The sequence below is a fragment of the Atta colombica genome, unplaced genomic scaffold, assembly GCF_001594045.1.
Source record: "Atta colombica isolate Treedump-2 unplaced genomic scaffold, Acol1.0 scaffold153, whole genome shotgun sequence".
Classification (NCBI taxonomy): Eukaryota; Metazoa; Arthropoda; class Insecta; order Hymenoptera; family Formicidae; genus Atta; species Atta colombica.
In genome coordinates, this window is record NW_017259243.1 from 3,086,594 (window position 1) to 3,099,255 (window position 12,662).

The 12,662-nt window shown below is 30.9% G+C and overlaps 2 protein-coding genes and 3 non-coding genes across 5 annotated transcripts in view; 4 read left to right on the top strand and 1 right to left on the bottom strand.

Moving 5' to 3' along the window:
* Window positions 1–12,662, top strand: part of LOC108685497 (mannosyl-oligosaccharide 1,2-alpha-mannosidase IA) — a 795,354-nt gene that overhangs the window by 145,699 nt on the left and 636,993 nt on the right. The window lies entirely within an intron of this gene.
* Window positions 2,500–2,573, top strand: Trnai-aau. Its single transcript has one exon. It is a non-coding gene; the product is annotated as a tRNA-Ile (tRNA).
* On the bottom strand, window positions 3,303–3,374 carry Trnae-uuc. The gene has a single exon. It is a non-coding gene; the product is annotated as a tRNA-Glu (tRNA).
* Trnar-acg lies at window positions 3,715–3,787 on the top strand. Its single transcript has one exon. It is a non-coding gene; the product is annotated as a tRNA-Arg (tRNA).
* LOC108685499 (facilitated trehalose transporter Tret1-2 homolog) lies at window positions 10,218–11,636 on the top strand. The gene is made up of 2 exons (XM_018190321.1): window positions 10,218–11,225; window positions 11,572–11,636. Exons 1-2 carry the CDS (start codon window positions 10,326–10,328, stop codon window positions 11,572–11,574), a joined length of 903 nt encoding a protein of 300 aa, XP_018045810.1. The 5' UTR covers window positions 10,218–10,325; the 3' UTR covers window positions 11,575–11,636.

Below are 12,662 nucleotides of genomic sequence, written 5' to 3' on the forward strand. Positions count from 1 at the left end.
CACACACACACACACACACACACACACACACGCGCGCGCGCGCGCGCGCGCGCATACACACACACACATATATAGATATATAATATATATATGTACATATGTATGTGTATGTATATGTATAAGTTAAATCGAGATATGCGACGGGCTTCAATTTAGTCTCGGCTAGTCGAGATTGAACCAAAAAACGACAGTTTTACGATGTAACTGGGACATGCTGCAAGCATCGAGTCGATGGCAAACATGGTCAGTTTGTCCGATCGCTTTTGCCTGACCATTTTATGGCGATTTACTCACGCAAATGAAAATACTTCGTTTGAACTTTGCGACAGTGACGCGTATTTTTTTCATTGCAACTGGGATACTTCGTTTGAAATGTTATTAAACTGTTTGTTATTCGGCACTTTACATTGTTAACGCGTGTTGACATAAGCATTTGGACGAAAAAGTATGTTTTTATCCGGAATTTTATTACTTCATTTTATTATTCTTATTTATTTAATTTATTTCCGTCAATTAAAAATCTTATATATATATATAATAATAATAAGTATATATACACTTATTGTTATGTTAATTCTGTAATTCTCTTAACGTAGCTATACATATAACTATAAAAACTTTACAAAAGTATGAGAAAAATATACACTGTATTTGAATAAAATTTTATTTATACATAATTTTGAGAACAACATTTTGAGAATTTAAATCGAATCTTACTAAAAAGAGATAATAATTTTTATGAAGATATACGAATTCTATTAATGAAGTAATTCTATTAATGACTATTAATGACTATTAATAACGACTACAAATATAATTCAAAGAAAGATATGTATGTAGGATATTTTATTAGCTAATAATATTTTTATTGAATTTTGAATGCTATTAGTCTACCAATATATAATCATGCCTATATATCTATGTTTCTTTATTAACCATAGCTGTTAAAGTTCATACACGTTATTCTTCCTTCTTTCTGAAGCTCTGCCAGACGGTAGCAGATTGCTGGACGCAGGTATGAAAGTAAAAGAAAGAAAAGTTTGCTGACGCTGTGGTAGGGTCATGCAGGACACCTGCAGCGGCTTAATACTTTATGATAGCCTGTAGACTTACTCCATGACGATATTTTTTGCAAGAGAAAGAGGGAGAGAGAAAGAGAGAGAATTATTAGGGTTGTACAAGGCAACAAAAAGCTGAAGCAGTTATCAGTCGTGCCAGCATTACTCTGTATTTGGTATCGCTGGAGAGCCAAAATATCATAGAAAAAGATACGCACAACTATATAATACTGTAAAATACCCAAGAGATCAATAGAATGAAATTAACGTATATTTTTTAATGTTACAGTATGTAGATATTGTAATTAGTGATATATAGATATTGTACTAATTTAATGATTTCTCCTTTTTATTATTAAAAAATATTACGCTTAATCGCTTTATTTAAAAAAATATTTAGTTTTAAGTACCTAAAAACAATCCTTGCATAATTGATATACAATGATTTAAATGTTTTTATATTTTTCCATTGTCCAGCCAATATTATTCTTTTAAATAAAATTCTTCCGATTTTTGATAAATATTTGCCATTTCTTTATCTGGCAGCATCCAATGATGCTTGTTACATTGAAAGAAAAATGTCGAAATGTTGCAAAGCAAATATTATTTACGAATTGTGATTTGATTGTGACGAAATATACATTTCTATGAAATATTTCTGTGAAATAAGACATATTTCACAGAAATGTATATTTGAGTATATCTCATTAATTTCAAAAAAATAAAATAGCTTATTTGCTAAGAATAAAATTTTATTTCAATGAAATAAATATATTTCTCAAATATATTTATTTTTAGGCTTTTTTTCTAAGTGTATTATTGCACAATATTTTCGTATCGATTGTTATTGTGCATTACATTCGACATAATATTTACATCTTACCTTGTTTCTCTCTCTCTCTCTCTCTCTCTCTCTCTCTCTCTCTCTCATATCTTTTTCGAATACATCTTCTTCTAGAATAGATGATTAATTGGTATTTAAGAAATATTTAACAAATATTTCTTACACTGGATTGTTTTAATAAAATTATCGTATTAAATTAAAAAGATTTAAATAAATTATTTAAGTAAGATTGAAATAAGTTTAATTTTACTGTTAAAGAAATATTAAAATTATAATGCTACGTAAATATTTTGTAATCTGTATTTTATACCTGTATACTGTGTATTTTTATATATTATTTACATATTTCTTTTAATTAATTTCTAATCTTAATTTTACTTGATTTGCACATTAATTTAAAAAAAAAAATTAATTCGAATTGCTTATTCTCTTAAAAATAAAGTGATTAAAAACTAACTCTGTCTTAGCGAAAATAATTATTAAAAATTATTTATATTAAGAAAATCTATACATAAAAATATATAAAATATATATGTAAAAGTAGAAGAAGTTGAGAAAGAACGTTAAGAACCTGTAAGATAACATTTCAGGCAAGTTGGCCCATTAGCTCAGTTGGTTAGAGCGTCGTGCTAATAACGCGAAGGTCGCGGGTTCGATCCCCTCATGGGCCAAATATTCTTTTTTATCGAAAATTATTTTAAAATTATAAAATAAGTTTTTTGATTAATAATATATTGATATGTCAGAAAATAAAAAAATTAAATTTTAATGTAATATTGTAAATCTTCTAATTAATAAACTAATTAAATATATTTCCATGCTTGATGGAGAGAAAAGTGGAATTGTATCTTCGGAATCTTTTTTTATTTTTTGCGCACCTACATATTTTTTTCTTATTGTATCGTGGCTACGTATACGACTTATAAAGCCGAAAAAAGTTCGACCAACGGTGGTCACGGTGCCCTTAACTTCGGAAGAAGTACGTGCTTGTGGTTGCACAAAAAGCAGTGCATGAGGAGAAGGAAGAATTTGAGTTTCGGTTGAGTATGGAGCAAGTTTCGGAACGACCCAGAACTCTAATTGAGTAACTTTTTCCAGTTCGACGCGGCTTGTTTGGCGAGGCGTTAATGGGACCGTTTTGGGACAGACTTGGAGAATAGTAGACGTGTTTTTTGTAATAGGAAAAAGTTTTTTCGTTGAGAAAAGCAATAACCGCGTCTTATTTACTCTTCTTCGCGACCGTATTTATTGATCGTGCACAGAATCTTATATACCCGTGTACTATGTTGAATATTATATCAATTGTAAAATGATAATTTTTGCAAAATTTCCAAAAATTAATATTATCTATATATTTGATTAAAAATTTCATTTTGTATAATTTTGAAAAAAAAAAAAGATTCCGGTACCGGGAATCGAACCCGAGCCTCCTGGGTGAAAGCCAGGTATCCTAGCCACTAGACCATACCGGATTTGTTGAAGAAGTATTTTATAAACGAGTTTAAGAATACGATGCATTACTGTAAATCATCTAAATAATTTTTAAGTTAAATTCTTCAATTATATTTCTCTTTTAATTATATGGATAACATAATATTATTCAAATATAATAACTAAATATTATTAAATTTTCAGTGATATTAGCTTTTGATTATAGCTTTTGAATATTTTATAGAATATTTCAAAAAAATTATTTTTTGTATAAAAAAAACGCATGACATATTTGATTTAGTTTTATAAATATTCTGTTATTTGAAATAGAGATATTTAGATAATCAAGAAAGCTGTGCATATTCAATACCAAGCCTCGATGGTCCTGTGGCGCAACGGATAACGCGTCTGACTACGGATCAGAAGATTCCAGGTTCGAATCCTGGCAGGATCGTTTTGTTTTTTTTTTTCAAAATTTATTATTCAAAATTGGAATATATATATGATTATAATATAGAATTTACATATTTTTTTAAAAATAATTTTATATATTTTCATTTGATTAAAGACATGGTAATTGTGTAAGAAAATGTTAAAAAATATATTACTTAAATTTTCTAGAGCAAAATCTTATTAGAATTTGTTTTATAATTTTGACGCGCATTATATTTATAAATTTATAAACTTATAACATACGTTTAAATAAAATAGACGTTTAAATAAAATAGATGCTAAATATAGATATCAGTACAAAATATTAAACGATGTCATTTGATTTTAAGTATCGCCTTTCTGTTAAGCTGAATGGATTTAAGAAAATTTATTGGAATTAACAAAAAATATATATTATTTTCAATTATATATAAGACATAATATACCTAAATAAAAAATATCGAAAATATTTAATTTTTCATGTCACATAATATTTTTGTATAATTTATGCAAATCTTGCAACAAGATGTAATAATATTTATTTTTATAAATTTTAAATTTATTGCTTTAAAATGTTTAAGCAATAATTAAATTTTATATTGGGTCGTTTAATAATATTAGAAAATAACATAATTTCTTTTTACTTTTATTATAATCTGCTTCTAAATTTGGTGTGTTTATGAAATAAATAAATACATTTTGTGTGTGTGTGTGTGTGTGTGTGTGTGTGTGTGTGTGTGTGTGTGTGTGTGTGTGTGTGTGTGTGTGTGTTCGTAACGGCTGATATTGACCAGGCATTTCTCTTGTCTTGTTTTATTTTCCATAATTCATTCTCGAACGCGTCAATACATTGCGAAACGAACGATATTGAAAAAAAAAGTTTCGGATTGACAGCGAGTTTGAAGCAGCTGTATACAGTGATAAAATTATTAACAAAGTAGAGTGACCATACCTTCATAAATTTTGTTTTATTAAATTGTATTTTGACAAATTTGATAATAAAATTAAAGGAAGAGATGTATTTCTCTCTCTCTCTCTCTCTCTTTCTCTCTCAGCCTCTATCTTTTATCTATGTGTGTACCTACTTTATGATTTATTACGTATTGTCATTGATCAATTAATGAATCAATTATTCACTTTTTATATTTAATCTTAAATTTTGTTTGTTGAAATATTTGACATACCTACTTGTCGCCGAAAACAGATTTGAAATAAAACAATATCTTTGAAACACTTTAGAAAAAAGTAAATTAGAATTTTTAGAATTTTAAAATGAATTTTAAAATGAATTGTATCGACATTATAAGATAAATATTTTCCTTATTTGATACAAAAGTAAATGGAAAAAGAAAGAAAAATATATATTTTTCAAATTTTATTGGACCTATTGATTTTAAAATATATATTAAGAATGTATAACAAAATAAGTAATTATATTACGGAGAAAGATAAATACACATGTAATATATTTACTAAGATTTGCTCCCTCTCTCAATAATTCCAACTTCCTTTTCTTTTTGTGTTATCGTGTCGCTATGTGTAATTTCTTTTCCTAAATTATATCTTATGCTAATGCACGGATATTGGCCCATACGAGAGAAGATATAATAAAACGTTTCCGTTTTGTCAAGTTGATGGCAATCTTGTCATTAAAGTCGAATCCTTTGTATTTGTATATTTCCACAAATATGCAAATATCCTTTGTGTCGTTTTGCGTTACGAATCTCTTATTGCGAGAAAATGTTTTGCTCATATCTCAAAAGGTTTCAACGAACGTTGGGACTCATAAAGTAATCATTTCGCCATCCACTGGCACGACTTGCATGTTGAACATCGGTAATATATTGGATATTATTGCAAGAGAGGGACGCGTTATGAATCCGCGAAGAGAAGCATGAGAGAGATTGGTAGTCCAAGCGATGAACAATAGCCGATCATTTTTCAAAACTGTTTAAATTGACCCGGAATCCTTTTAAAAAATTTCAGTGAATCGGTTTTTAGATAACGTGAAACGTTCAAAATGGATCATAAAAAATAAACGATTTGCTACGTTGAGCAATATTTTCTCGCATCAATCTGCTATGTTAAATTGTATTTATGTACATCAAGTGTATTGTGTTAATTTTACATATATTTTGTATATAAATGTTGATTTCCCCACGGAGCAAAAAAGATTAACTTTTAATTTCATTTATGAACAAATTCTAATCACAGTTCTCTCTACATGATTTTTGTGCTAAGTATATTACGAAATGTTAAAAATATATAGTTTTATAACACTGCGCATTTTTAATTAAATGTACGTTTAGCATATTTTTGTGCGAATTGCCTATTTATAAAACAATTTCAATTGCATCGTCAAGTAATAAAAATTTTAATTATTTGTTTCAACAAAAATTTCATAAGCTCATTATCCGCAAATGCAGTCTAAATATTTTTTTGATTCTATTTCACATTTTCACGTCAGTTTTCTCACGTCATTTCTATTAACTTTTCGTCGAGAATGTAGAATTTCGTCAATCCAAATTTTTGAGGTTGAGTGCAGATTTTTATATTATTCCGGATTGTACAGAAATCTGAAAAATTCTTGCATACTTGTGAAAGCTTTATCACTGAGTTTTTTTATCTTTTTACTATATCATTGGATTGTATTTTATTTACTTTTTGTAGATTTAAATTTATTTATCAGAATTTACAATTAAATAATAAATCGATTGTGTTTTCAAAGTTCAACTGGACCGAAAAGTTGAATTCCGTGTTTGTATTCCTTAATTGATTAATTAGTTTTTACAGATTTCCACATCACATGGTTACCAAAAAAGCATTCAAGCAAGAACTTACCAAAAGTACGATGTTTGAAATTGGTCTGAAAATCTTTTTTTCACTTGTCACATTGTGTCTTAGTATTCCTAAGGAGAGATACTATATTACCTACTTGCTTACGCGATCTTCATCATTTGCTCCCTTCCGACTATTCCTCTTGTGTGGAAACTTTCCTCTCGGTTGTTCCAACAGAAGAGGCTTTTTTTCTTCATCTAAAACCCTGAACAAATGCATCCCACGCGAGTTGTTTTTTCTACTCCGGAAAACGCATCAATCTCTCTATGCGAACTGGCCTATCCGCGTTCGACGGGGATGAAGCGGCTTTCTCGAAGCTTTTAGTCGTCAAGTGTGCTATACGAACAAAAGGTTTCGAAACGGACAGATGTTTCACTAATGATAGATAAATATATTATATATGTTAAAATAACACATTCTTTATGATAATAATTCAAATTAATTAAAAGCAAATAATATTCTAATTAATTATGCGCGTCACAAATTTGCAAAACAAATGCAAAAATATTATTATTATATAAATCATATAAATTATATAAATTATATAAATTTTCTCTCGTATTTTAAATTGAAATTTTCTGTTCATGTGAATTAAGAAGAACTTAATAATGGCCGATATTTAATTAATTCTTATTATAAGACAATCTTAAGTAATATCTTAAATGCTAAGGTTGTCTGGTTTATGACATCTTAAGACTACTTAAGACAATCTTAAATAGAAAGAATCGTGATATGGACCATTGGTCAATGACTCTTATATTATTACATTACTCTTATATAATATCATAATTATTATATTATTATATATGTATGTATAATAGTATCATTATAATAACAAATCGCACGTGTGTAAATAATAACATAAAATACTTCACAGAGATTTTACCGTTGCGAAAAGTCCTGTTTTCGAAAAGTCTTCCTTGCATTATTTCAAGAGTTCGTCAACATTCATCTACAACGACTCTGAGCTTCCTAGTACTCGACATGCACTCTCATAAGAGCATCAACTATTAAATAAGTCTCTCTCTACACGAGGCTGAAAAGAGATGACGAGTGAAACTTATATTAAATCTTAGAATTACCTGAGGTCTTTCAGAAATTTCTTCCGAGATTGCGCTTATAAATTTTCCGTCAAATTTCGGCGCTCTCTAAGGAGAAGCCTTCGTAAACATTGTATCTATCTAGAAATTATGCTGACGATATTGCATCGTTCCGCAATTTCTCGTTCATTTCATAGAAACGTTTAAATACGACATATATGTTTGTGTCTCGAAATATTAAAATGATGTTTTCAAGATACGAAGAAACGAGATTGAAAATTTACGTTATATTTTATACTAACTTTGCGTTGACTCTCATCGTTTTTATCAATTATTACGCTTTGCTTTCATGAAATTATCTGATTTTCATTCTTTCTCGAGTCCATCAAAATGCACCCACTAACTTCTTGGATTTCAGCGGATGCTCTCGTAAAAGCATTTGCCGTTAAACAAGTTCTTCCTCTGACATCGAAGTGCAAGCTCACGGGGGTAACGAGACTTTTGAGAGTTGTCGATATTAAAAGGCGTAACTCGTACGCGACGTGAGTCGAAGTAGATGAACAGGTACATTACGACAGAATATTTACCGTATATCAAAGAGTTAGAAATTTAGTAATAGAATTGGCGGAAATTTGCCAGGTTCACTATTTGCTCGTTCAAGCTCTTGATTTCTATTGGTTTACTGATTGCCTTCGCGTTGTAAGAATTTTAACTATCGACCGATTCTGAAATACGCGAAACTTACGGGTAAAGTCTCAAATGAAGTCAATAGGAAGAAAATTTCTTTTCTTCACTTTGGAGAAAATTAGATCATTCGAATAGAATTTAAAAAATTTTTTTAGCACAGATTTTTAACAAGTTAAAGACAAAAACATGTTGAAAATACAAAGATTATAACAAAGATTATATAAGATATAAAAAGATTTTTTTGCTCTATGCAGTTTTTTATTGTACAGTAATAAATGTAAATAAATGTAATTTTTGTAAAGAAGAGAAAATGATATTTACATTTTGTATGAATAAGAATTACTTAAAATTAATGGAAATTAGCAGCAAGAATGGTAAAAATAGCGTTTAATTACATCTATAAAAACACCGAAAGCATGTTAAATATCTCTCGCTTGGCATTACTGCTAGCGGAGTCGTTAGTTTTTAATCGAAACAAGCACACGATGCATTGTGGCACATCGATGCATATGAGTTCGACCCTCATCCTCCATGGATCTCACTCGCGAAAGAATAAATAACGCGAAAATCGCATTTGGCAACCGTCCAAAATACGAAACACCCTGTCGCTCGACGAAAGGTGCGTATTAAATTCACGGCTCTCAAATTCCCGCGGCCGCTATCCTGAATCGTTTAAATCCCTTTTCAGCTAGTTAAAATACCAGCGTATTCCGAGGCGCTGCGGGAAAATTATTTTGCACACGAAGAGAGAGATATATGAAGATTTCAGTTTGATTTTCATATGTACGTCACGCATATGGTGCGTCTAATTTTCTACACGGTAGAACGGTGGACTGACTTAATTATTTCGACACGAGATATCCGAATTTACTTTTGTGAAATAATATAGATATAGGATTGGATTTGTATAATATCACATAGATTTCGGATTCTTAATTGCTATGTGATAAGAAAAAAAGAAAACGATAAAATTGCATATTTAATCGATAAGCGAAAATATATTCAGTTTTATTTTTTATTTATTTTTTAATATTCAAGTTATCGCTGTGTGATTTTATTACATACATTATGATAATTAATGCATACTGTAAATTTTAAATTTGCATTTTCGACATTTTTCGGATAAGTTTAAAAAATAACATTGTTTTGAATTTTATACAACATTACATCTTGATAGCTTGTTTATCTTGCTCTTTTTTTCCATCATTTTTTATTAATATTGTTGAGAATATACTGGTAGGTTATCTGAATAGCTTCGAGCATTAAAGCCTTTGAAAAGAGTTTCAATAGTATTCAAATTATTTTGAAACATCTTGTTAGTTTATAAAAGAATGCAACATTATATGATTGACACAGAGTTTCCCTCTTTAAGGAAAACAATGAAATTGAAAGATTTATATTTTGTATTTTTTTGTAAGAACAGAAAGGTTCAAGGACTCCGTAACTGAATAATTAATCGATTTTCTTCTAACAAATGATTATTTAATTACGATATTTGACACCTGTGGACACAATTTTTTAACAATTGATATTGTTTGTATAACTGCATAACTGCAGAGATTATCCTTATTTGTCGGTATTTTATTATTTAAGTTATCGTACGTTAAAATTAATCCGTTTCACGATTAACAGTGGTTAATCGATAAAGAGTAGAAGAGATAAAATATAATCAGTTGTGACTTAAAGTGTATATTTTTTAATAACTTTATGAAGATAATTACAAATATCGCTTACATATATATAAGTCATTTATCGAGCAATTTTTATTTAATTGTAATATCTTACCAACGTTTCTACTAATGACAGTCTCGAACGTTCATAGTGCGTGCATTTCAGCTAATTTTAATTTGAAGAAATTTATTTGGAAAATGAAGAGATAACGGACGAAATTCCAGCGTAGATAAGTGTATATACATATTACAAATAATAAATAGTTACGTTATTTTTTTATCAACATCTTTGACTTTTTTTTATAAGCGATATTATTGTACCGTAATGAAGATGAATGACTATGATATATCAGATACCAAATTCAGGCTGTATCTCAGACAACTGTTAACAATTTCGGGACAATTGATCGGAATCTGCGTAACCGGTATGTCGTTTGGCTACAGCGCGATACTTCTTCCGCAATTGAAGACAATTTCGACCAATAACATCAAATCTTTATTCGAATCTGTGGATGCGGATCATTTCGGAGTGCTTAGTATCGATCAAGAGTCATGGATCGCAGCATCTACACTTCTACCAATAGTTCCAGGATGTTGTACCGGTGGATTTATGGCGGAAAAACTTGGCAGAAAGACATCGGTGATGCTAATATTTCCTGTCTATCTTATAGGTTGGTTGATTATCGGTTTCGCCAACAGCATAGAAGTTTTAATAGCAGGCAGTTTTCTCTCTGGATACTGTGTCGGGGTCTTGGCGCCCATATATTCGATCTACGTGAGTGAAACAAGCGACCCTCTGCTACTGGGGGCAGGCAACTTGACCCTTTCGGTCGGTATATTGGCGTGTCACGCGATGGGAACTTGGCTGCATTGGCGAACCACCGCGTATATCTGTGGCGTGTTACCTGTAATCTGTTGGATAGTCTCTGTCTACTCGCAAGAGAGTCCATTGTGGCTACTTCGTAAAGGCAAATTTGAGGAGGCGAAACGCTCCTGGATATACCTTCGTGGCAAAGAATCACTTGAGGAATTCTCCCTCCTGGAAACCATTAGACTCGCGGAAATATCAGGAAAGAAAATCAAGAAACGATCGTTATTGCAATCACAAAAAAAGATGTGGACCTCGCGATATTTCCTGAAACCTCTCAGCATAATCTGTCTGTACTTCTTTATCATGCAGTTTTCAGGTTCTAACGTAATGATTTTTTACTGCATCGGGATGTTGGTAAGTGTCTCGCACTCGCCCTATGGGGTAATGCTTATCATCGACACAATTCGTCTGATATTTGCTATTCTCATGTGTGTTCTTCTGAAAACATGCCGCAGGCGCACTGTGACGTTTATATCTTGTTATGGCTGTGCTATCATAATGTTATCTTTAAGTGTGTGCTTGACATTTGACATTGGAAAACCTTGGAGTTTCGTAATTTTAATCGTTACTTATATCATTTTGGTGTCATTGGGATTGACTACTCTACCCTGGATGCTTTGCGGTGAATTATTTTCGAGAAAGTATTGTGAATTTGGTTCCGGATTAGCATCCAGCTTCAATTACATGTGCATGTTTATAGTAATCAAGACGATGCCGCTTATGATGGAATTTATGCAGCTTGAAGGTACATTCGCCGTTTACGGCATTGCGACGTTGATCGGAAGCAGTGTCTTATACTTCATTCTTCCTGAAACCAAGAACAAAACCTTACAGGAAATTCAGATATGTTTAGACAAGAAATGTTACACGCCGAAAGCACAAAATGTGGACGTACCGTTTGATGAATGTGTTTTTTCCAAGAAAAATGATGAATTGGATGAGAAAATGTTGGTTGAATGATAATCATTTAATGAACATAGATTACAACATATAATAAATATTTTTATAAGTATATCAATATTATAATAATTCCTATATTTATACATATGTAATTTGAATGGAATCTATAGATATCTATATATTTTATTTTAGTATGGAATATATTGTTGCTTTTCTTTCATAAAAGAAGCGTATGTTATAGCATATTATAAAGTAGGAACATCTGCGCATATTATATCTTTTTTTTCTGGTACTTTTGAAAACTTTACGTAATCGAGACTTGAATGTTGAGATTATAAAGTTCAACTTGCAGCGATGATGTATTTGACGGTAATGTGTGACTGTGCATTACCGCAAACAATTTCGCATTGCCGTAAGTGACGACGCGACGCGTCTTCTTTGATCAGATACATTTCGGTCATACCGTAAAATTAACTGATGCGTCGAAATAATGATTCTGCGGCCGTCGGGACGGAGCGGCTAGAGCAATAGAAATTTAACTGCAAGCCTTGCCAGTATGACGGACCGTAAAATTGCGTTCTCACGTGATTATTGCTCGGACCACTTACCGCAGCTGATGAAAATTACGGTTCGTCCCGGCGGTTCGCGTGACGTTTTGCGGGTAGCGCAATGACTTAGGCGCGTACGCAAGTGAAATATGATGGCGGTGCTGTCGAGGTTATTAAAATGCGAGGAATCCTGATTCATTACCTTTCGTCGAGATTTCAAGGCGATAAGGATAAAGATTGTTTCCAGTTTCCGGTTGATAGATGTATCTGCTACCGTATATAATATATATACGTAGATATTAAAGTTTCTCAATAGAAATGACACGTTTTCAATTCTAATCAC

Excerpts from the sequence above, each read along its gene's own strand:
- LOC108685499 (XM_018190321.1), top strand. The coding sequence starts at position 10,326 with ATGAAGATGAATGACTATGATATATCAGATACCAAATTCAGGCTGTAT.